The 24,822-nt window shown below is 47.6% G+C and overlaps 1 protein-coding gene across 3 annotated transcripts in view; it reads right to left on the bottom strand.

The window, feature by feature from the left end:
* DOCK1 (dedicator of cytokinesis 1) overlaps positions 1–24,822 on the bottom strand; it is a 485,813-nt gene that overhangs the window by 166,344 nt on the left and 294,647 nt on the right. For all 3 annotated transcript variants that reach the window (XM_059172849.1, XM_059172848.1, XM_059172850.1), the window contains exons 28-29: positions 19,834–19,935; positions 12,815–12,909 (exon numbers count right to left, since the gene is read on the bottom strand). In XM_059172849.1, the coding sequence (XP_059028832.1) occupies positions 12,815–12,909; positions 19,834–19,935 (197 nt within the window). The remainder of the gene's footprint in view (positions 1–12,814; positions 12,910–19,833; positions 19,936–24,822) is intronic.

Genomic DNA, 24,822 nt, shown 5'->3' on the forward strand with positions numbered 1-24,822 from the left:
TGCAAAATCTGCCTTGAACTCCACCATCGGGGGGTCCTACCCAGTCATCCTACATAGCTGGTCTCCCAAGTAGCTGAAGGAACCAGACCTTTCTTCCTCTTTGTCACACCCACAACCCCGAAATGCTCCAGCACTGTGGCCTCACTGGCCCAGTCTTGGGCACACTTGCCACCGTGTGTTCAGAGGGCGTGTTACACAGCAGACCCAGCACACCAACGTGAAGATTGCAGCTCCCCAACTATAGGAGCATTGTACAGCCACAGGGGACCCTATCCCGCGCCCTCCAGAAAAGGATTTTGGCTCTGACTCCCCGCAGCTCTGTAAATGCAACAGGAGCAGCTAGGAGGGGCATTCTCTGGGCAAAGCTACCCGGGCTGGGCAGGGAGACAGGTGCTGCCCCATGAGGACCCCACAGCCTGAAGCACAGGAAGCCAGCTCTCCCCTGGGGACCCCTATCAGCAGGAGTCTGGCTTCCTTGGAACAGCATTGTCTAGGGAGGAGAGAACTCAGGTTCAAGGTCACCAACACTGCAGGCAAGAGGAGGCTGGGGCAATTAGAGACCGTATTCACCCTGGGAAATGTGCCACAAGGATGGCAGAGAGCTGTCTCCTGGAATCTCAGAGGGGACACACGGACACGGCTGGATCCTGTGCCCCCCACCAGGACCAGACTCAAGGCCAAAGCGAAGGCCGATACCCTCTCTGGTCAGTGGCACTGACTGTGCACAGGACTTAAAATACAAAGTGGTTCCCGTCCCCACAGGCACGGTAGGGTCGGGCTCTGCCAGGGCAGGAACACACTGAACCACAGAAGTTTACCGCTTGCGGTTCCCACGTTGGGCTGATCTCCGTCCACTAACAGGGATCACCGGCTCTGCAGAGCTGGAGGCAGACCGCTCCGCATGCAGCCCCTCCTGCAAGGGCAGCTCAACTGACAATGGGAAGGAAGAGCCCAGGGCCTCAGGAGACACTTGCTGTCCAGGTTCCCAAAGCTGGACCTCGGCACTCCCCGCATGAGGAAATAATACAGTAGTGAAAATCCTGGGCATGGGGAGGTCACTCCCTCCAGCACGTGGGGAATGGTAGTCTTTGCTGGACACTTGGCATCCACCAGCATGAATCTGCATCTTCCCGAATGTTCTTCACGCAAAGGCGTCCCCGGGAACTCTTTCCTGAGGCCACCCAACTCGCAGGGTGTGCTGAAAACAACACACACCCTGTGCTAAGGCAGGCACGCTTCCCCATCTACAAAGTGAGCTCCTTGTATGGTTGGTCCTGACTGATCAGGTGACCACAAGGAAGAACACATGAAGAAGGTCTGTACCACTTCTTCACATCTGCTGTGGAGCACGTCTTCTATCATGTAAAACAAAACCAAACAACTCCTGCTCGGCCTCCGAGGATGACACTAAGAAATTTCCTGAGCAGTTTGTGTCTGGGATTTGGCTCAGGTCATGATCTCGGGGTCCTGGGATCGAGCCCCACATTGGGCTCCCTGCTCAGTGTGGAGCCAGCTTCTCCTTGTGCCACTGTGCCCCCCACTTGTGCTCTTTCTTCCTTGCAAAAGTAAATAAATAAAATCTTTTTTTAAAAAAAAGAAATTAGTATCAGGGAAAAGTGGGAGAAAGTCTGACCCTTTCTGATCAGGCCGCATGAATGATGGAATCACACCAGCCCTCACTGGGCTCACCTGGTGAGGCCTGGGGGCAGAGCAGGTGCCTCACAGCTTGCTGAGTTCCCATGGGGTTCCCTCCGGTCCACTTTTCAGTGATGCCCATCTTACTACATAGTTACTTTTAGGCGTCATGCTGTATGTATGGTTTCCTTAAACTGGAAAACCACCCCAAATACATATATATAGGCAAAATATAAATAACAAGTGGGGAACTCCCTTTCTCTCGCATTTTTCTCAGTATTAGAAACTCACTTCATAAGGCACCACACATTTGGAGACCTCAGGGTCCAACAGAGAACACCCAACTGTCTGGACAAACACCACTCGGAAAAGCCGGGCCCCCTTAAGTGACATACAGACTGTGTTTACCTCCAGGGTGTCATGAAACGAAAACACACCATTCTTTTTAAATCAAGCTTAAGTCTTAGGTTTAATATCAAAAATAAAGAAATTTGTCCAATATTCAGCTTGACTCCGATTTCCCATGTCCCAATCATCTGCAGGTAAATGGCTAATTGAAAATACTGTCCCCACAGTAAGCTATAGAGTCAGACAGGAACTGAGATGGTCATTTACTTTAGTTGAGCAATAACACTCTGTCTGAAGAATCAAATCAGATTTCTGACCACTTAATCCCTCGAGGCTGGGGGAAGTAGCACAGGGACCACTTCCACATGGCAGGGACCAGAGCTGGGTGGGGAGGACCCTCCCAGGCTGCCACCGGTCCAATGCCTCCGCTATCCATAGCACTGCAGGTACTGGAAGTTTAAGCAAACCGAACTGGGGACTATTTATAATTCAGCCTCGGTCAAAGGAGCACAGCGTAACAAAACACTCACCCATCTTTCCAAAACACATCGCATCCCAGTCCATTACAGGGGAGGCACTCACTCTGACCATTTAGGGTTTTCTAGTTCTTGCAGGAAACCTCGGTGATTTTCCCCTGAACGCGATGCATCAGGAGAGAAGACAGGCTGTCAAGAATAATCACAGAAAAGGAGAGACAGAGGGGCTTCCTCTAACCGACTCTCCCCAAATACAAGTGTTCCTGCTGCAAGGAAAACGTATCAGGCAGAATGGGGGGAAAATTGTTCCTGCTATGAAAAATAGATTGCATGCTAAGAAAAGTGTCAAGTGCTAAAAAGCTGCCCAGACTGCCAGACAGCTAACGCACCCCTTCCTCTGCTGGGCACGGTTAATATTTATATTCTCAAATAGTCACCCTTAGCACTGCCTTTCCCTTCCCCGGGTCCTCTGTATCCGTGACATGGAGTTGCGGGGCACTGGGTCTTGAGCGCAGAGAAAGAATCGGAGCATCTCTGATGTGGCAACGTGGGAAAAGGCTTTCAGTCCAGGCTTTTGTTTTTGAACCATTAGAATCCAGTGAACTGAAAAGACCAAGCTGTCAGCGTTCATTTTCTTCCTAAATCAACCAAACTGTAGAATAACACGAAATATTTCACTTTACAATATAATTTGTATCTTCAATTTACTTGCAGCTCTGGGTATTTGACAGGTACAGTGTTAAGTAAAAGCCCTCCTGCGAAGTCTCAGTGGAAAGAGCAACAGGAAACAGCAGACAGCACCCTCCTGGTGGATACCAGATGCTGGCAAGTCAGGACAAATGCGCATCCACCACCTCCCCCACCCCCACCCCGCCCCGCCTCTGTGGTCAGTGTCAGATGACCTTCAATTAAGGCAATTCATTAAGAGATCGTCAAGATAGTAAGAAGCATTCTTTTGTTCACTGGATACCTCTACCCGTAATTATTTCTTTGTGGACCAGAATATAAAACAGGTAACTGCATTTTATTCCAGGGAAAGCAAGGCTACAAAAATATGTCATGTACTTTATCGGTTGACTTCGTAATTAAAAAACAAAAAAAAAAACAGAACACATTTCCCACTGACATTCTTTCAGTCGGGTAGTTACTGTCTGTTGAGCACCTGCTCTGTGCCAGGCAGGATCACTGGGCACAGACCAGCCACCAGAATGACAAGAAGGGATTTTCCCCCACACGGCATCAAAGGCCATGAATTCCATGAAGACAGAGAAGGGACATGGAAAACCCTCTTCTATGAGCAGACACGTATAGAAGATGCCACAATCCTGCTGACGTCGCTCATCATCAGGGAAACACACATCAGGTGACAGTGAAGTATCCCTTTCCACCGGTTAGGATGGTTATTGTCAAAAATAGAAGAGAGCAACGTTGGTGAGTTTTTGGAGAAAAGGACACTTGTACTATGGCTGGAGCAGCCATTGTGGAAAAGAGTACAGAGCCTCCTCCAAAAAATTAAAAATAGCATCAGCATCCAATGCAGACAGTCTCCTTCCAAGTGTATTTCCACAGGAAACAAAAGCACTATCTTAAAATGCTATCTGCACCCCCACATCTGTTGCCGGGTTATTGACAAAGACTAAGGCACAGAAACAACCTAAGCACTCGTCCATCAGTGGGTAAATAAAGAGTATGTGACGCAGACAGAGAAAACGGAATACAATTCAGCCAGAAGGAAGAACGAAATCTTGACATTTGTGTCAACACGGAGGGTCCTTGAGGATGTTAAGCTGAGTGGGACAAGTCAGACAGAGAAAGACAAATAGTTAAGTGATCTCACAGATCTATGAGCTCTTATTTATTTATCTAGAATTCATACATGAATATATTTTATATATCATATGTTATTAATTAATATAATTATGTATGATATGTAATGTTTTCTAAAACGCACACACACAAACTCGCCCAGAAGAGATACTGGCTAATATTCCGTGCACGTGTCCTCCGTACCAGGTCCGAGTAGGCGCAGCCTGGGATCTGCATTCGGGTCAGTGTGACTCTAATCTCCACCCCCTCCGCACTCCCACCCCCAGGTGAGCCCGGGCTACGCCCACAGGTCTTCACTGTGAAGCTGGGGCACCTGCCTGGGCATCTCAGAGAAAACTACCTCCGGTTCACAGGCGCATCCTTGGCAGGTGAAAGGTCAGTCCTGGCCTCTTCAGGCAATGGCCTCTAGTGTTTACTGTAAGGGACACTGTCGTTGCTGGGGTCAGGCAACAGGGAGCGGGTGCTGAGAGACGTGGAAATAAAGAGAAGAAGATCACGGAAACAAATCACGGTGTTTCTATTAATTACTTCCTGTCACTGAAATTCTGTTTCCTTCCATCCAGAAAATAGGGTTATCACGGGCATTTCTGAGTCGAATGATTCTTTGAAGGGGGCCGTCCTATACAGGGAAGAACATTTAGCGGCATGTCTGGGGTCCATGCACGAGATGCCAGCAGCCTGCCTTCCCCCAGCTGTGACAACAAAAACGTGCCTGGTCGTGGCCATGTTCCATGGCGGGGGCTGGGGGAGAATAACAAAATGCCCCTGGTTGAGACCCACGAGAAAGGGACCAAGACCACACCAGCAACCCAGCAGGCATTCAACTCGCCTTGGCCATCTCCTCCTCCTCCCTCCGAGCCTAAAAATGAAAGCACCCCGGCCCAGGGTCTTACAGGGCACAGGATTTCTTCCAAGTCCCAGGAGCGCTGGAGGTAAACATTTAGGACGGAAGAATCTGGAGAATGACCTTAATAAAGTGTATTTCCTCCTTTTTGATTTGTGCATGGAGGGAAGTTTCATGCATCAAACAGAGAGCTCACTTGGCTTCATTTCTCATAAACTGAAGTACGCCCTCCAGGATTAAGAGCCCGCAGACGGCCTCATCAACACCAGCCACGAGCTCACAGCAAGGTGTGCGTCCGCTCTGAGAATTCTTAAACAGACTTTGCCCTTTCAAAACTTTCCTCTGAAGCAAGTTTCCCTAAGTAAGAGTCCTGGCTGAGAGCTCTTCATCACTGCCGTTCCCCTGAGAGTAGCATGAGTTCTCATGTCTGAATTAAATAAAGAGGCGATCTGAATAAAATCCAACTGGATGAAAGATCCAAGTTCCGTGCAATAAATTGGTTACACAGACTGGGGAAGATCTGAAATTATTTGTTTTAATTTCAGGCCCAGTTTAATTATTAAGCACAGAGCAAAAGCATGCATGTCACAGAAAAAATACACGGAAAACATTAAAATAATTTATGAAAAGACCACAAAAAACAAAGGGAACTCCCAACGGTAGCCACGTACCATGCAGATGGGGTCCTTTTCCCGCTGGGGGACCCGGGGTGCCATTACTAGATGTGATTTGGTATCTGTCTTGAAATCCCAGTGCTTAAAGTGGCCAACCCAGTCCCAGAGAAACGCCTCGTGTGTTTCTCCAGGAGACTTGCCTCTAGCTCAGCTCTAGCCTGGTTTGGTCCAACCCGCAGGCGTGTGCCTCAGTGTCTGCAGACTGATGTCTGAGCAGCAAAACATCTCAGGTTAGGCCAATTTCTTTGGAGAGCAAAAAGGTTCAAAGACGGATATTATTAAGTGTGTGAGCCGGGTAAAACGTGGGCATGCTGAGCTCTGGGGAAATTTTCATTCCAGAATGCTTTCATTATACTGACTTTGAATTCCTAGTTCTTTCCTGAGAAACAATATTTATTTTTTTTTCCTGTGGTCCTCAGTAAGTCGTGTTGTGACAATGTTTATGTCAACAGCCACTGTACAGAGTTTCAAAGGGAAAAATGATTCTTAGGTGTGCTTAAAATCTTCAAGCCACTGGATATGCAAAACCTCAGGAGGAAGCCAGTAAGTTGAAAAAATAAATTAAATTAAAAGTAACAACATCAACTAAGACCCCAGGCTTCAAAGGAAAGATTTGAAATAATCCAAGAGTCTCTGGAGCCCAAAACGCTTTCTGTCCATGCTTTCAACCTGCACAAAGATTTTAGCCACGTGCCCTTCCATGGGTGAGGTGTTTCCTGAGGAGGAGGTCCAACAGGAAAACACGGTCCTCCCAAATGCTACCATTATCGGCTGCCTGATGGCAGAGCCCCTGCAGCAGCTTCCCAGCGAGTGGGGACCCCCCACCTCTCTTTCTTTCATCCCTGGGCAAATGGCACATTTTCTCTGCTCTGAGCCCAAGGTATGTGCTAGCAAGGACAAAAATTCTTCCACAACACTGGAACCAAATGGCGATGTCCCTGCAAACAGCCTTCCCGGCAAATTTGCTTTCTGACCATTATCATGATTTACCCTTAAGAAGCCTGGCATCTTAAAGGTAGAATACCTTTCTAAGGCTTAAGGCCCTTTCTTGTCCTGACTACACGCCAAATTAATCTTGGCAGAAACATCCAGGAGCTTGCCATCTTGGACTCCGACACATCTGATGGATACTGCTGCCGAGTGGGGGAAATGTGCTCTATTTAAAAGGAGAGAAATGGCTCCTTTATAAAACTATGCACGGGAGATTTACTGCACACGAGGAGCCACAGGTGATTAGGATGATGTGAATACGCACTGTGCACGTTAGGTTGGTGGAAACACAATGTGCTGTGTTAATGGACTGAGGCAAACACATTCTGGTCATAAGATGCCTGACTCACGGGGGAGAGAAGGAGGAACAGAAGGGGGCACATCCAAATGCACTAACACTACAGCCAAAAGAAAGGGGATCAAAAGGGCAGATGGAACAAACATCAGCCTGCACTGTCCTGGGACGGTCTGCACGTGGCCATGATCAAAAACCCTGACCTAGACCCATGGGCTCAATGGCAATGGTGATCTCACAAATTTCAAATAGAGACACAATTTCAAGGTTTCTAAGGACAAAAGTAAGATTAACTTGACTCTAGATAAAATAAAACCAGACCATCGTGTCTGACTGATGGTCTTCAATGTTGAAGTGGTCAACAATGAGACAAGACTGTATTTGGCAAGTCAGCAAAATGCACTGAATTTGATGAGGCAGTGTTCCAGGTAGGTCCAATTATGATCGGACTCTGTCATGGCCAATATATGCCACATGGCAAGATTCTAAGCATTTTAAAATTGAAATGATGATCTCTCCCGTCTTCCACGGGCAGAATTCTGAGTTCTCGTCTGATTCCTTAACTGCGATGTCCTCTTGCTCCACGTGTCACTGAAGGATCTACACCACCCGTTGTCAGTCTCTGCTGACAAACTACAAGGAACGTTTTTTTATCATCCAGTGAGAATTCTGAAACTTGTTCTATTTTCCTTTTTGCTTTGTCTTCCAGGCAGCTTTGAGTCTCTTGGCTTCTAGAGAGTTTCGTGTTTTCTCTATGGTTTTCCATGTTCTATTTTATATTCAGGATCTATGAATCATTACTTATAAAACAGACCAAGCCCTATATGAAAGTGTGTAGGATATAAACCACAAATCATAAATGGGCCCCAGCTTAACGTGTACAAAAGCAGAAAGTACCAGACCCCAAATGTGTGCTAATACAGAGGGACACTCAAAAATTATTGATAATCACCATTGCAAGCTTTGAGTGATCTGAGGAAGTAAAACTGGTGGTTTCATTTATTTTTTTTTTAATCCTGAGAGAGGAACACATGCAACAAAGCCTACTGAGAATCCAATTCAGGGTAGCTGAATTTTTAAAAAAATTCTGTTGCAAAACAAAATGGTTGACAAATGCAGGAAGGGTTTTGGTCCATGTCACACACACAGCATGAGTTAGGAAGTCTAATGTTAAAAATCTGAAAATTAAACTCTGTATTGCCCTTTTCTTCCCCCAATGTACACTGTAGAAGTGCCTTTCTCAGGTGAAATTATGGCAGTTAACAAGAAAAGCTTTCTTCAAGGTGAAAAAGGAATTCAGTCAAACTAGCGAGTAGACTCATGGACTCCCTGATCACTCCTACGCCTCACAATTCTAGTCTGGGATTTTTAGTGTACAGACACACTACTGGGATGAATTCAAGTCCTAAGAACAAAAGAAAGACACAGAAACTCAACCAAGTGGCCACACTTCTACCAAGAACCAGAGAGAAATCCAGGAGACCCACAGCACGAGTCTTCAGTATTAGACTCCATGTGCACACCGTGAAGCATAAATCTGGGAAAGTTGGCTACTAGGAGTTCAAGGATGGATATTAGCACTTAAGGCTAACACAGAAGGTCTCTGCTTCTAGTACAGCATCAGATCTTACAAGGAGACTTAGCCTTTGCTTCCCTCGGGAAAGATTATGAAGCACTTCTGGGAGATAACACGCAAGCACACTTCTACGAGACGTGAACTGTGCTCATCTTAAATGTCATCTTACCATCTGGCGCTGCTGTATCCAAGAGCAGAGCTATGATGTCAGGCCATCATCACTCGGTTGCTAACCTGAACATAGCAACCAAGTAACCCCTGTCCTTGGGACAGTCACTGGATCCTCTAACTTTGGTTCCTGATTTACGAGTGATTGCTCCAGAACTGATGGGCGCCATCTTCAATGACACTGGGCGAGCCCCCGGTATTGAGGGATGATGGAACACTTGCAGACACAAAGCTGAACAAGCAGCAAACACGGAAGAGATCACGGAGGCGGAATCTGTCAATTTCTAAGCTGCGGATGGTAAAACTGCATGTCCAGCTGTGCCATTAAACTTAAATACAGGCTTGTGGAAGCTTCTGGGAATTACTGCTTATCCTGCGGAAGCAAGGAGGTCTCTGACCCATGCCGGGAAGAGGAAGAGCATAGCAGTCTGGTGACATGGAAGGTATCAAGCTATGAAGTTATAGATAAAAAAAAAAAAAAAAAAAAAAAGGTAATAGCACAGAGACAATGCCATATGGCATCTATATAATTTCTAGGAAATTACTTCATTACAATAGTCGTGAGCTTCTGTTCTAGAAGTTTACAGCAGGACTCCCTCCATTGCGGCGATCAGTAATATCCTCTTCAACAAGCACCGTTTCACGGCGAAGAAAGCCGAGCACAGAACATTTTGACTTCTGTGCTTCACAGTCACTCAGGTAAGCAGGAGTCTCCCAGGAAAGGTGCACTCGAAGGACACCGGGGTTAAAAACGACACTCTCTCTGAAGCACGGGAGACATATCCAAGGTAGCAAGGTGGTTTAGAGGGGGGGCTCTGGGTGTAAAGTCTGGCCCTATCCCTTCCCAGCGGTGTGTCTTCTGGCAAGTTACCAAACCTTCAGGCTCCAACCTCCCCATCTGTAGGATGGGCATAAAACCCCAGCTGTCTCAGAGTGCTGCTGCGGCCATGTGGGCATGATTCCTGGGCTATCCCTACGGCAGCGCCTGGCACACGGAAAGCCTGTCAAATGCTCATGTGCAGCCCTCGGATGCAAACACAGGACACATCGCAAGGAATGACCGCCTCCCATGAAAAACGAAATAAGCTCTTCATTCGGAAGCGGACATGTAAGCAAGAACGTTCAAGAGAACTGAAGGGCCACACACCCAGGTGTCTTCCCAAACCCAACCAATTCAGCTTCTAAAAACCAGTACTGTTCACTCAACAGAGCGGGCCATAGTGGGATTCCCGAACGAAGCCTACACTCACTGCTGCACAAACACTGACCTACATGCATCCTTTGTGGCTCACTCCTCTGCACTACATGTTGGCTTGGGAACCCGTTACTATAGCATGTGTTGACTGTGACAGGAACCTGCGTGGCTCAGAGCCTCGCACAGCCAGAATCTCTGCAAACCCAAGACCTTTCGCTTGGTACCAGCACTCGCCCAGGCACACAGACATAGGGACACACGTACACGCACAAACACTGCTCAGCCTTAGAAAGTTCTACCAGAGGAAGCACTCTCAGCTGGATGGCTCAGCCCCAGAGTGCTAGGATTTTAGATGAGACAGTTCTGTACCACATTTTATGTGTGACATAAACCACAGGGAGTTTAAATTCACAGTGTGTCCCTCATCAAGATGTCTCTTGGTGCTGCAGCCTCTGGGCACCCCAAACAAGAGGAGAGCATGCATGCCCGGCTCCAGACTTGAATTCCATTATCACCTACACCAGACTTCATCCTCAAAGTGGCCGTCACAGCCTCTGCAATGAGGACACAGCAGACATGGCTTCTCCTTTGTAGAGGTTCCCTGCCCCCAGACAAGAACGCTCCTCCCTGCAATGAGATGCAAAGGCTTGGCTCCCAGATGCCACCGCACACCGGGTGTCTCTGTCCCGCAGCTGGGCCCCGCAGACGTGCGCCAGTGAGCTGGGACACAGGGACAGGAGTGGCTTGATGTGCAGGGAACACGTGATTCTGGAGACCACAGGTTAAGCTATCTTCTCACCGCAGAAACAACAGAACACGTCGGGAGCAGCTGGACAGAATATCCAGGGAAGGAGGCTCTGAGCACAGAGCTCCACACTTTGAACTAGAGGCCACGTGGCTTTCAGCCACACTGCGGTTCTGGGGTGATGGGAAGACGCTCAGACACGTCAGGGTGGCAGCAGAAGGCCAAGGATGGACTAGAAGGGAGAGGGAATGAGGCGATCATCGTGGTAAAAATGGAAACAGACTCTCGCTCGTCATCAAATAGCACCACTCAATAGAGTGCGGCTGTACCATCCGGACAGTTTACCCCGTGGGAGCCTGGGATTAGAGGCGCCAAGTCAAACTTAGAGGTGTGAATCGCATCTGACCTTTGAGGGAGCAGCGCCTCCTCAAGCCCCACGCCAGGGTGCGGAACGGATGGGCTGGGCACCAGGCCGCAGCAGCCACTCTGTCTGAGAGATGCAGGTGCCATTCTCGTTTGCGGTCACCAGGAAGGGAAGAGAGACCACACTCTGCACCATGGCCTGCCTTCAGTTCTGGTCAGCACGAAGACCAGGTCAACAGTCTCTTGAATGATGCCATTGTTTGTCGCATCGGGAAAAATGCGAATCCAGACCACAATGAAACACACGGTACATCTCTCCCCAGGGCTAAAATGAGAAACAGTGACCCTGGCAAATGTTGGCGGGGATGCAGAAAAGCAGGCTCATTATCACCCAGCTAGCGAGACCGTAACATGGTACAGCCGTAGTCAGGCAGTTTTTATAAACCTAAACGAGGAGCGGGCACAGAACCCTGCAGACCTACCCCAGGGGGTATATGCCAAGGAAATGAACTTATGCTCACATAAAACTCCATATGCCAATGTTCGTCGAGGCTTTATTCATCATAGCCCCAAACTGGAAAGAGCCCAACTGTCCTTCAGCAGGTGAATGGTTAAACAATCCATACCACGGAACGCTGCCCCGCAATCCAAAGGAACAAACGACCCTGTGCCCGGCAACCTGAATGCATCTGTAGGGGATGAAGGAGAATGAAAAAAGCCAATCCTGGAATGTTACATTTGGTATAATTCCATTTACACATCACAGTTGAGATGCCAAAATTTTAGGAGTGGAAGAAAAATTAGTGGGTACCCCGGTTTTCGAGAGGGTAGAGCTGGAGGGGCGAGGTGGACGTGTGCGACATGGACAGCGAGAAGGACCCACGTGTCAGCAGATTCAAGAAAAGGCGCCATGGCCAAGCACAAGCACAGCAGGAAGATCTGTGGGACCCCCATGAAATCTCTCATCGCTGAGCCCCTCGCTGCAGCAAGGAGTTCGAGTTTTGCAAAATGTTATCACTAAGGGAACCTGGGTAAAGTATACACAGATCTCTCTGTATTTCTTTTTATAACCGCAATGCCTACGAATCTACAATTATCTCCATGAAAAATGCAATAAGGAAGGAGGGGAAGAAAGGAGGTCAATGGTCATTTCTTCCAGGAATCACATGTGACTGAGAACCCAAGAACTGTTACTGGCGCTTAGAGAAATTATAGAACACAAGCACTGGAAAGTTAACCAACAGCCTTCACAGGGAAATGATAAACAAGGCATGAGATTAATATATAATAAGTACAAAGAAAATGCTCACTTTTTAAAGCTGAAATAGGAGAAATGCAAACACCTTTCAAAAACCTAGACAGAGGAGAATCTCCTGGGCTAATAAACACGTGGTTAAAGTAAGATGGCAAACTGTACCCTGGCCAGAGGCTGCTGCAGACCAAGGCTAAGGGGGCTAGGGCTCGGCTCTGTGTTTCCCCAGAAGGCAGAGCCCCGAGTTGGCTTAAGGAAATCACCCACTCTCCAGGTCTGCTTCTCCAAACAACTGTTTGCATCACAGAACGGGGAGGATGTGTTCCTCACAGAAGAGCCCCCGTGGTATCCAGGCAACACCACTGCTCCCAGCAGACGTGAATCAGACACCTTGGAAGAGGTGGGAGCTTTCCCCTCCATACTCACTTATTCTGCATCATGTTCATTATCACCCAGTCAAAAGGGTAGACGTTCTTCCCAATGAGGTTCTTAAACATGATGAATGTTTCCATCAGGAAATCCTGAAATAAAAAAAAAAAAAAAATAGAACATTGCAACAGCCCACCAAGAGAAAGGAGAAAACCAATCCCCTCTTGAATAATTACAGTATAAATGACCTCATTTTTTTTAGCGGAATGAAAACATTCTAAAAAGTAATGAAGATGTATTTCACAGGAGCTTTTTGCTTTCTGTTTGCCGGGGTACCTCCTGCCTGCCATAACTTTTGCAGGGATATTTTCAGAAACGGGACCTGGGCGGCTCTCTATCATAGTCATAAAGAGGAGCTCTCCAGGTTACAAATACTGCATTCTTTCTGCTTATAGGAAACGTGCATTTTGCAAACATCACATGCAGGATTTACTCAAAACATATTTTTCATTATGAACAGGGCCCAGCAGGTTTAATATGGGGTAGTTATACCATTCCTTTTTCTTATGTAATTTACAAGCCAAAGGCTCAGGTGGGAACTCCTGACCATCTGCAGCAGCTCAGTTCATCATAACCATCGGAGCACGTGGTCATGTGGCCACTTTCAGATGGCAGCTGCAACCCCACAGCCTACTCAGTGACGCTGATGCCAACCTTGGGCACGATCCTCTCTACCATACGGGTCATTCCCTGACGTGCTGTGCTGCTCGTGGCGTCCCAAAGGGGTATCCGTGTCGGAGGGGCTCCAGCCTGGGCCTGTCAGAATCTGGAGAATTTCTTGAACCTGCAGGCCGGCCCTTGTTCTGAGCTGACCAGCACAGAACTAGCACGTATCCTGAAAAGCACACCTCTCCAGGAGTCTGCAAGCTCCCTCCAGTGCAGCGTGGACGGTGGGGAAAGCCACAGAGAATTCACTTAGAAAAATGAGGCCATGGTCAGAGATTACCAAATGAGTGGCTATTTCTCATTTATTTAATCTATGGAATCATAATTAGGTGCACTGGCTGTGAAGCCCACGGTAGTGTACAGAATTTAAGCAGCCAAGAAAGCAACTCTCAGCAAAGTCGTAAACAAGTGCTTCTCGCAAAAAGGCACCAGCTAAATTTGATAGCATCGGTGAGCTGCTGGGCCAAGTCAAATCCTTTCTTTGCAACCGAACTAGCCATGCCGGATTCTGGCAAGTGATGCCTACTGTGTGCACCCTACCATGAATAAAATAGTGAGCAACCGTGATCCCCTTTTGACAGTAGAGGCCCCCAGTCAAGGAGAAGATGAGCACCTGGGCCTCTTCGAGAGAGAGAGAAGTCACCCCCGTCCTCCAGACTCTGCTTGCATGAGCTCTGACCACAAAGCCCTGAGTTCACGCCGGGCAGGGTGCTCTGGGGGCCCTGGACACAACGAATGGGGCGTCTCTCCCAAGGCTAATAACAGCAATTTATATTTCCCCACTTAAGTTTCCCCACTTTGTCAAGAGTTTCACATTTTAATGACCAGGTTGCATATTTGGCCGGCTGAGTGCCACCATTTAGCCACATCTCTATTTGCATAAAATTGCTTTCTTGCTCATCACTCCTCAAAGCCTAATAATTGAGATACAGGGTCTGGGTTTTATTATTCTGGAAGAGAAGCACATTTTCCCCAACTCCCTTATTTTTTTTTCCTAGGAAACACAGTCCCATACTTCATTAGTATGGCTCAGCTGTTAAATTTTGGTACTTTGCTGATCAGGCAAAATGCTGCATATTGTGGAGGATGAGGTTTTGCAAGGCGTCCTTGTCCGTCTGCAGAATTTACTAGCCATGGCGATGGTCCTCTCCATGGCCAATGAGGCTTAGCAGACGATTACACTGCTATCTCCAAGTCAACAAGGGGACACAGAGGACTAAAATAAGATCTTTGGTGAAAATTTCCTCTTTCAGTGCCAATCCATTCCCGCTGCCTTTTTCAGTTTGATTATTCACAGGATGCCCCATATAATAAGTGGGCAGCTCTAACAACAGCCGTCAGTCCACAGCCACAATCTTCTTGTCACGAATCTATCTGCTTCTGACCATTCCCATCCGCACCCACTGAACAAATGGTCATCTTCTCTCACCCAGACTGTTGAGGGGAATCCTGGCCTCCCTACCCAAGTCTACTCTTGTCCCTCATGATCCCTCCCCTTGACCCAGAGTGGCCTTTTCAAATTACAAATCTGGCCATGGCACCAACACTTCCCAACCTTCCATTTCACCCACATGCCTGGAGGCTTCCCGATGTTCTTAAAGACAAAGCATCTTGATACTCGAAGGAAATCCTGCTATGCCAAAGGAGAACGTGTTTCAGACAAGGACCCTCAGTAGAGGATCATCAGATGAAGAACGGGCAGGAGACTGGTCACTGGCCAACGCTGCGGGGATGCTGAAGCATAAGCTAAAGATCACGTGACAGTTGTGAAGGGCTAGGAGTCTTCACAGTGGGGAGGTCAGGCTGGTGCCCACTCTCAACCAAGTGATCAAACTCATGGTCAGGTCACGGAGACTTCGGCATCCCCACCCTCCCAGTGGGCAAAACGGGGAGCACATCCCCCCAGCTCTGAAGCTCTCCTGCCGAAAGGATGAATCTGAACTTCAGGCCAAGCTTCCAGTGTGCAGGACGTATGGAGGGACCATACCACGGGACATACGGTCCCACGGAGGGACCATATTTCAGCATACCATACGTATGCCAAAAACCATACAAAGCAGCATGAAGAAAGACAAGACAGGGTGAGGGAACTGTTCTAGAAAAAAGAGATGAAGGAGGCACAAGCAAATGCAATGAGGGAATCTGGACGGGATCCTGGATTGAGGAAGCCCCTCATGAAAGACAAGAAAGACCGGGAAGAATGGAGAAAATCTGAGTATGCATGCTTCTGTGTGTGACATTCTGGAACGGCAGTAAGGCTGTTGGGGGAGGTCCTCATTCGTGAGAGAGGCTCGCGGACCCACTAAGGCAGAGGCACCATCCTCACACACTTACGGGAACCAAAGTGCTCGTGCCTGGTGCATTTGGGTGGCAAGAATCATAGCGTTCATGGTGCTATTCTTTCAGGCTCTCTGCACAGTTGGAAGTGTTGCGTGACCAACAGGGGAGAGAGTACAGCTAGAATTGGGGGAATGCTCCTGAGATCCGGGGACCACAGCAACGTCGCCCTTCAGTCTGGATCCCGGGCTATAGATCTGTAAGACGTTAGCACTGGGGAAAGCAGGTAGAATTTTACTTTGTACAGCCACATGTGATGCCACAATTATCTCAAAAAGGTTACTCAAAAAAGACAAAGGCCTGGAAAAATAATTTTAAAACAAAGAGGAACAAATAAATGGTGTAGGAAGTTGAAAACAAGCAAAGAACACAGCATTTCTCAGCATGGTGTACAGGGTCCTGTGTGGTCGGATGGCCCTGTGGAGGCTCACCGCAGCCCTGGTCCTCTCACTGCCCCTTCCCACTCCCATGCCCCGCCCCCGCACAGCCTCCTGAGCAAGACAGCGGCCCTCCCGCTCCCCGACCTGCAGGGCTCAGCCTTCTACTCCTCAGTGCTCCATGATTCTCCTCCGCAAAGCCTTCCTGCCCAGCGGACTCCGTCCAGTCCGGCTACTTCAGGAGGTCACTGTGCTGCAGCACGGCCAGCGGGGGTGGGGCGGGAGGACGCCCCGATTAGAGGGGACGTTCCCTCAGACTACAGGGCCCCGAGAGCAGGCCTGTCTGCTTTGCCTGCTTCCTCCACTGTGCGACCATCAGGTTGATGCTCAACAGGTCACGGGGGGAATTCACTGAGAAAGGCTTCTGCGCTCCCCAGACTCATCATCTAGTGACGAGTTCCTCCACTATAGCTTCGTTTTACAAGGAAAAGGCCCCAAGAAATAAACATTCCGCACAAGGCTCCCCGGCCACTGAGGACGCTCAGGTCGCTGTGTGGTCGCCCTCCATGTGGAGCTCAAGGCTCAGCCATAAGCGGAGGGTCTCGCAGACACATGGACAGCTGCCTGCCAACATCCTTGATTTCCTAAGCCCCACGAGCATCCTCACTCACCACGGCCCCGGTGGGAGATGTCAGGACCACCTCAGGACAGGCTGATGGCTGAGTGGGACACACAGGGTAAGGAACAATGAGCAAAGGGTGTGTGTCTGCCTGGCGAGACGGGAACAGCTGTCAGGTCATGGTCCTGAGAATGGGTGGGACTGACACTGAATGAAGGCACAGGGCATTCCAGAGACAGAAACCTGCTGGCTCACCGGCCTACTCCCTAGGCTTCCCTAGGTAAGAACCCAGAAGTGGAGAGGCCACGGGACAGGTGGGTCTGCTTGGGGACACACAGTCACTGTGAGTCCATGGCGGAAGCCAGAAGGCCATGGCCCTCGAGTTTTGCATTCACACAACATTTTTATTTATTTATTTATTTATTTATTTATTTATTTATTTGGCACAGAGAGAGAGAGAGAGAGACACACACACACACACCACGAGAGAGGGAGCACAAGCAGAGGGAGTGGGAGAGGGAGAAGCAGACTTCCCACTGAGCAGAGAGCCAGAGAGCCCGGCGCAGAGCTCAATCCCAGGACCCTGAGTTCATCACCTAAGCTGAAGGCAGATGCTGAACAATTGAGCCACCCAGGCACCCCTTCACTTGACATTTAACCAGCAAGCATTACTTCTACCTGCACTGTCCTCAGTTAGGGCACTATTCATTCGGTCACTCAACAGACATTTCTGAAGGGCCACCCAGTGGGAATCTGGGACATGTGGCAAGGCAGCCGTCTTCCCTGGAAGGTCCAGGGTGCTCCTCATCACCTCTGATCTTACAACGGACACAGAGCAAGTTCTCTACTTGTGTTCCTGTTGGTGCAGCTGGACAGGTAAGAGCCAGCCGCCCATCCTTCCACTCAACATCTCCACTGCACAGGAACAGAACAGTCCCATGAGGCACACCACACTGGAAATCAGTCTGTCCCAAGAATATGGACCCGTACATGTCCATTGTTTTTCTTTTCTAGATCATTCTGCCTCACACCGTGCTCCCTCCACTCCCTGGCCTGGAGTCCCAGGGCCATTTGAGAGACCGTAAAAGTAACATCGCTGACCCCATGACTTTGGCATTGACAGTGACTACAGTTTTGTATGGGGATCACTCATCCAACCAAACAAGGGCTCAATTTGAAAACCTGAAGCAGCACCAGTTACGAGGACGTGGTCCCAAGAATATGGTCTAGGCTGTTTTCAGATCGCAGTACTAACTAACTTTCAATTACTGCACACAAAATGATCTCTCCTTTTTGTGGGCAGTTGTTGGATTTGAAAAACGAATACTTTCTATGTACAGTTAACAGATAGGAACACACTTCACAAAGGTTCTGACAGATCAACAACAATAAACATGTCTACAGTCCTTGCAATAGGAATTCATGATATCCAAACCACAAATGCCATTTTATACTGGAAATCAAATCGTCTGCAAATAATTGATTTTCTGAACTGCTGTGTCTAAAGGAAAAAAAAAAATCCCTCAGGAAATCAGGACCACAACATGTAGTAAATATCTGGTCATCTTCTCTGAGCAAGGAGAGAGGGCACCACTCAGAATTCAGCAAATTAGAGTCATTTTTAAAAACCACTCTGTAGAATCACGTTTCTCGAGGCACTAGAGCTTCCCTACCAACGACACCTCTTAATGGTTCAGATGAAATATTTTTCACGGTTTGCATGTGTGGATTTGGATCATAGGACTGTTCTGATAAAGGACAAATGATTAATCGCAGCCCTAAGTATCCAGGACGGGTAATGCTTCTCATTCTGAAAACGGTATTCTTCAGCCTGGAATGCCATCTAGGAAACTATTCATGTAGGTTTGGCTGTAACTCCCTTTGACTGACCCAAACGGGGATGAAGGATACCGTTCAGATTCAGTGATGGCACGGAACGTCCCCGTATCACATGATTTCACTCCACCATGACAGCCGAGGAGGGACAGGACCAAAGGTAATACAGATCACATACCTGAGCAATCCGTCCTTTAAGCTAAAGAACTAAACACCAAGAGACACAAACACATGTATATTCTTTCTCCTTCACTTTCATTTAAGGAAAATTGCTATGATTTTAAGGTGCAGACCCATTTTTGTCTCCTTAGAAATTTAAAAACATGCATGCAACACACTCAGAGTGGCAACAATTAATAAGGCTGTTTTTCATTAGAAATAATCCTTTGGAAAATAATCATCGCATGCATTCTTCTTCTCCTCCCTTAGTAAAGTAGATATAATGATGTAAAATGTCACCAACCTTGTTCTAGAAACACTAGTGCCATTTGCTAGATCCACTAGGAATCTAGGGGTCTCAGAAATGAAATCTGTGTTACCAGAGTTCAGGTCACCATCTAGCCGAGAATTCTGCCAACGAGTGTGGTGGCAGCTTCACGGAAGACATCTACCATCCGGCCACGGGATTTCAGGTCGTTAGGGAGGTGCTTCTGAAGCAAGAACTTCCCCTCTATTATGCTTGTCCTAATTAAGCCGTATCATAGTTGCATTGAGGAAGACTGAAGAATTATTTGGAGAAATGCTGATGAGCTCCCATGATTAGAGCTAATTAATACAAGAGTATGATTTACAGCTGAAAAGACTCTCTGCCTTCTGCTATTGAGAAGCCAATCAATACGTGAACAGGAGTTACTAGAACATTCTCCATGGGTAGGGTCTCCACATCTCCAGTAACCCCAGAGCATAAGGAAGCCCTTTCTGGGCTGACATGCTGAGTTACTCCCAAATTCAGTGTTAAGAATAAGCCTGTGTGTTGGGACCCTCGTCTTCTTAGAAACACAGCTTCCTTTTTGCCAGGTAGCTTCTCAAACCAACTGGAGCCAAGTCCCCACACAAATTTATACTTAAATCAGTCCCCATACACAAAGTCATACTTAAAATGGAAACACCGACAACAGTGTCTTGCCTATAACACTGGCCCCCAAACATACTCCTATGAAAAGGGCCAAATTCACACTCACCACAACGTCAGTCCTCATTTTTCCAAAAGTCTTGATCAAATGGGCATAATGGTAATCTTCCATTTGCCGTAAAATCGCTGTCATACAAGCCACGAAGTTTCCCTGTAAAGGAATGAGAAGAATCAGTTAGATGGGGAGAGAACATCACTCCCAGGAAACATCGGTATCCACTAAGATTCTGTCGTGGAAAGGGTCAGGGGCGTGGGCAGGGGGTCCCCGAGCTCCAGCCCCCTGGCTGGATGGCTGGCATTACGAGGACAAGGCCCTCCGACTTCACCATCTTGGGCTTTGCTACACCTCCTTCTTTCGAACTGCATTAAATGCTTCCTGAGGCTGGAAAGACAAGCTCTAAATATGTTTTGCATTAAATATGCAAAAATTAGAGACAAGATTGAAAGCACCGCCGCTCCTGTTTGGTGCTCCACAGAAAGTCGCTGCTCTTGTTACTGGGCGGACCGCGTGTGCAGCCCTTCCTCTCGGGCCGTGGCAAAGAGAGTACTTTTATTTCTCAAACTCTGCCTGTGTCCCCCTTGGCCAATTTGGAGGCAATCACCACCGATTCCACAATGACTTATGGTCCAATTCTCGTCCACAAGAAGAATGTGAAGAGGCAGGCAGGCTCATCAGAATGCAAAGTGGGCGAGAGAAGGGTTTCTCCTGCAGAAAAGGAAGAGGAAGAGGGAACACAGAAACCAACCAACAGAATCAAGACCTCGAGAAAACAGCAAGACCAAAGCAGCTAACGAAGAGGCAGCCGGTATGTGTGCAATCGTGGGTATACACGGGTCTGTGCACACAGGCAGGTGTGTGTGTGTGCATGTGTGTGTACGCACATGTGCATGTGTGTGTACGCACATGTGCATGTGTGTGCACTGAAGGGGACTGAGCTTGTGGGTCGGTGGAGGGCCAAGTAGTCCTGTTGCCACTGTCCACCGTCTACCCCTTCTGGGGGTCACGGCACAGGACATCTTAAAAGCCATCCTTGCTCTTCCATATGTCCCCCTAAATTAATGACATTTAAGACACACGGGACATATATTTTCTCCCACTAAACCAATACAAGTATGGTCCAGTTGTTGGATGAGACACACGTTCAGGCCTATCCCCAGTTTTGCCCTCTTTAATGAGATCCCAGACCGCATTTCTTTAGGAACCCCACTCCTACAAGCAGCACACCCGATACCCCCAGGTCTACTACATGTACCTAAACACACACTTGACAGTGAACGGGACAGCCCACTCTTTGCCCCAATCCCCTGTATTCCTCTAACACACATGTATGCTTCCAAATGAGTCCCCAAATTGTACATGACACAAATTGAACAAATACAAGTATGAACTAGGGGACATTCTGTTTGCCCAGAAATGTAAAATTACTTGTGAATGATGACAATTGCCTAGACTCAGATTCCGAGACAGAGTTCAAAAGAAGAGATAAAGGGCGCCTGGGTGGCTCAGTGGGTTGAGGCCTCTGCCTGCGGCTCAGGTCATGGTCCCGGGGTCCTGGGATTGAGTCCCGCATCGGGCTCTCTGCTTGGCAGTGAGCCTGCTTCCCCACCCCCCCCTGCCTGCCTCTCTGCCTACTTGTGATCTCTGTGAAATAAATAAGTAAAATCTTCAAAAACAGCAACAAGAAAAAACAAAAGAAAAGATGAAGAATGCTTCTCTTCTGCTGGAGGAAGGATTTGTAAAATGGTACAATGTCTTTGAAGATGAACTTTTGAAATATGTAAATATTTGGCATTCCCATGAGCTCAGGAGAACCTGCCTTTGTCTCTCTACTCTTAACAAGATGCTAGCTACTCTTGGATAAGGGTCTTCATGATATTATATGTCAATCAACCACCATGTGTCAAGGGCTGTGCTGAGGCCTCATTCAAACCCACCACTGACTCTCTTCTTGACCCATTTTACAGGCAGTAAGACTGAGGCTGAGCGCCACGCACCCCCCTGCCATGAGTTAGCGGCAAAGGTGGGCACGGCCCTAGTGTTGCCGTTGGCAAGGTGGGAGCCTAGCAGCAGAGCTCAAGTCTTTCCTCTTGTCCAGATATACATTTTAATGCTTTTTCTAAGAAAAATGAGGCCGCTGCTAATGGCCAACGTGAGATGGAGACTCACGTTCTGCAGGCATCAGAGAAAGCTGTAGGAGGATGAGAAGAGGGCGTCACCAGGCACCCCCAGTTTCCTCCCGACGCAGCCTTCTATGGCTGGGCTCCTCCTCCAGAGACCAGAGCTTTTCCAGAGCAAGAAGGGGCCTGAACCGGCCGAGATGCACCTGGCAGGGGCTCAAGTTATCTCACTGCAGGTCAGAACAGTTGAAAAATGGGGGCTTCCACATTAGAATCATTAAAATCCCAAAGCCAGCTTTGGGTAATTCAATGCAGAATACCCCAATACTTAATGTCAATATCAAGTCGGAAGAAGGAAAGCGAGGCCCCCGAGCAGGTTTGAGAACGCCAAGAGCAGGAGCGCGGAGCAGCACCAGGGAGCAAAAGCGACGCATCGGGGGCCCGGGCAGGTCCTCGAGCCGGTAGTAGAGAGATACTCGATCGAGAAAGCAGACTGCCCCAGAATGCTGTGAACTTCCTGGAGGGCCAAGGCTGGGCTAGCTGGCACAGTGCATGAAATGAAGAAGTCAGGAGAACGCAGCACTCTCAAGGCCAGCCAACGGCCTCTTCACAGTGATGAGGACCAATCGGGAGGCCGCCAAGGGAGGGAGACAGAGGCAGGGCAATACCATGAGTTAGAGGTCAAAAGGCCAGGAAGCACAAAGGTGCTATTTTACTTCACCTACAGAAGTATTCCAGAACATGTGTACTATTCAGACTTTCTTCCTTAGAGGAAGCAAATCTTGCTATCTTGTACTCTGTACTAGGCTGAAGCTTTGGACCCCAGCAGGAACAGGGTAACATGCCTGTTGAAATTCATAGCAATGCTCCCCCTTACCTTTGGAATGGAGGCCCACACACGGGGTGCCCATATTTCCAGAGGGAAGGGATGTGGGGACCATGAGGCTTTACGCTCTCATGAACCTAGCAGAACTCTTCTGTAGAGCGGACATGGGTGGGGAAGGAGGGTTTGGTTCTGGGGACAGACCCAGGGAGTGGTTACCGAAGCTGTATTTGAACCCAGTCCATGCCCAAGAAGCAGCAATGAAGGAGAACTGTGAAAAAACTTTCATGCTGCAGGCTCAAAAGAAAACTACTCTCCTATGCTTTTTAATTGATTTATTTGAAATGCATTTAGAAGTCTTAGGAAGCTTTTGCTTTTGAACAATGGGGGGTTGGCAGGTAGGCTGGTGAGGACTGTACAGAACTCGTCCTGAAATCTGAGCATGGGGACCAGGGTCCCGCCCCAGCGGCGGAGTAAACACAAGGAAATAAATAAGGATCAGACATATTCCTTACAGTTCAAAGCAATGCAAAGCAGGAGCAGAGAAGTCAGGATTCAGTTGCAGAAAATTTAAAAATCAGGACACAGAATGCTAATAAAAAAAAAAATGTGAACTTCATTAGTAATCACAGATGAAAATGATTTATCATTATTTGCCTGCCAAAAGAGCAAAGGAGTATTTAAGTGAGGATCCTGTTAGCAAGGGGGCAGGGCACAAGCACTCTTACACACTGCTGGTGGGAGCATAAATTGCTATAACCTTTTTAAAAAGCGATTTGGCAACAGCTTTGAAAAGTCTTAGAAAAAAAATACTCATTTCCTTGGTAATTCTACTGCTAACAATCCACCTAAGGAAGTTAATTCAAAATATGAAATTTTATGCCTAAAGATGTCCGTCGCATTGCTGAAAATATGTGCATCATGTTGAAAAACAAGCAACTGTGTTGAACAATATGATGTTTTGTAGGACGGCGGGATAAGCCATAGGGTGCCCAGTTCATTCGGAATCTCAGGTGGACAACAGAAAAATAGGTATGTCCCAAATACTGTGCTGGAAAATACTGCATGGAATACCTTACACAAAGCCAGCCCTGTATCATTTAGCGGAAGCTCAGGTTGAACCGGGTCCCCTGTATTGCTATTGGCTAAATCAGGCAACCCTCCCCCAGAGCGTGATCGAGGAACGTGGTGCAACCATGAAAACATTAAACGTTAACATGCAAATCTGAAATATTTTAATAAAATGAGAAAATGCTCGAGGAGCAAGCACGGAGATCACTACATAAGCCATATTTCAGCGGGATAAAGGATACAGCACAAGAAAGAAAAGAGATAAAGGAACAACAAGGAAGAGAACGAAGGGAAAGAAATAGGCACCAGGGGTTGGAGGGCAAAACTAAATTATTTTTTTAAACTGGAAATATGTTAGTATTTTAGAAGATGGTCCTGAGAGAAAAAGAGGTCATCTGGTAGCAGGAACCAACTGTCCCTGTTCCCGAGTTCCGTGTTTCCGGCTCCCCTAGCCTCAAAAATCTCAGCTGTGGGCCACCTTGTCCATGTGTCGGTGCTCCTGTGTCAAAGCTGCTTGGGCTCCCAGGGCACCAGGCAGACAGACAGGCAGGAGCGGGAACAGGAAACTGAGGACTGTGTTACGTTTCTTTTCTCATTTCAAGAGCAATTCAGTCTCATAAAGTCTTTATCCAATGTATGGGCATCTTTTTATTAATTTAGTTTCCAAAACATTGCAATTTCTTATTTTATGAAGGACCATAAAGTGAGGAATATTGGTAAAAAGAAACTACACGAAATTAAAAATGGAATGGTTGAGAGACTACACTAATGTCATCCATTAGCTTTCTTCAACTCCTAGTAACAAAATTACACCTGTATCTTAAATTTAAATTGAGTGCCTGGTTGAGTTCATAGAGTACTGGTATTTCATATTATCACAGACGCTGTAAGGAAAGAAATCTAATTTTAAAAAACAAAATCAATTTCAATTTTACAATGGCAGTAATTGTAGGAAGATGTTTATAGGCCAAACATTCCAAAAGTAACTATCTGGATCTTAAGTTACCCGTAACAATTATCTGCTAC

The sequence above is a fragment of the Mustela lutreola genome, chromosome 4 (genome assembly GCF_030435805.1).
Source record: "Mustela lutreola isolate mMusLut2 chromosome 4, mMusLut2.pri, whole genome shotgun sequence".
Classification (NCBI taxonomy): domain Eukaryota; kingdom Metazoa; phylum Chordata; class Mammalia; order Carnivora; family Mustelidae; genus Mustela; species Mustela lutreola.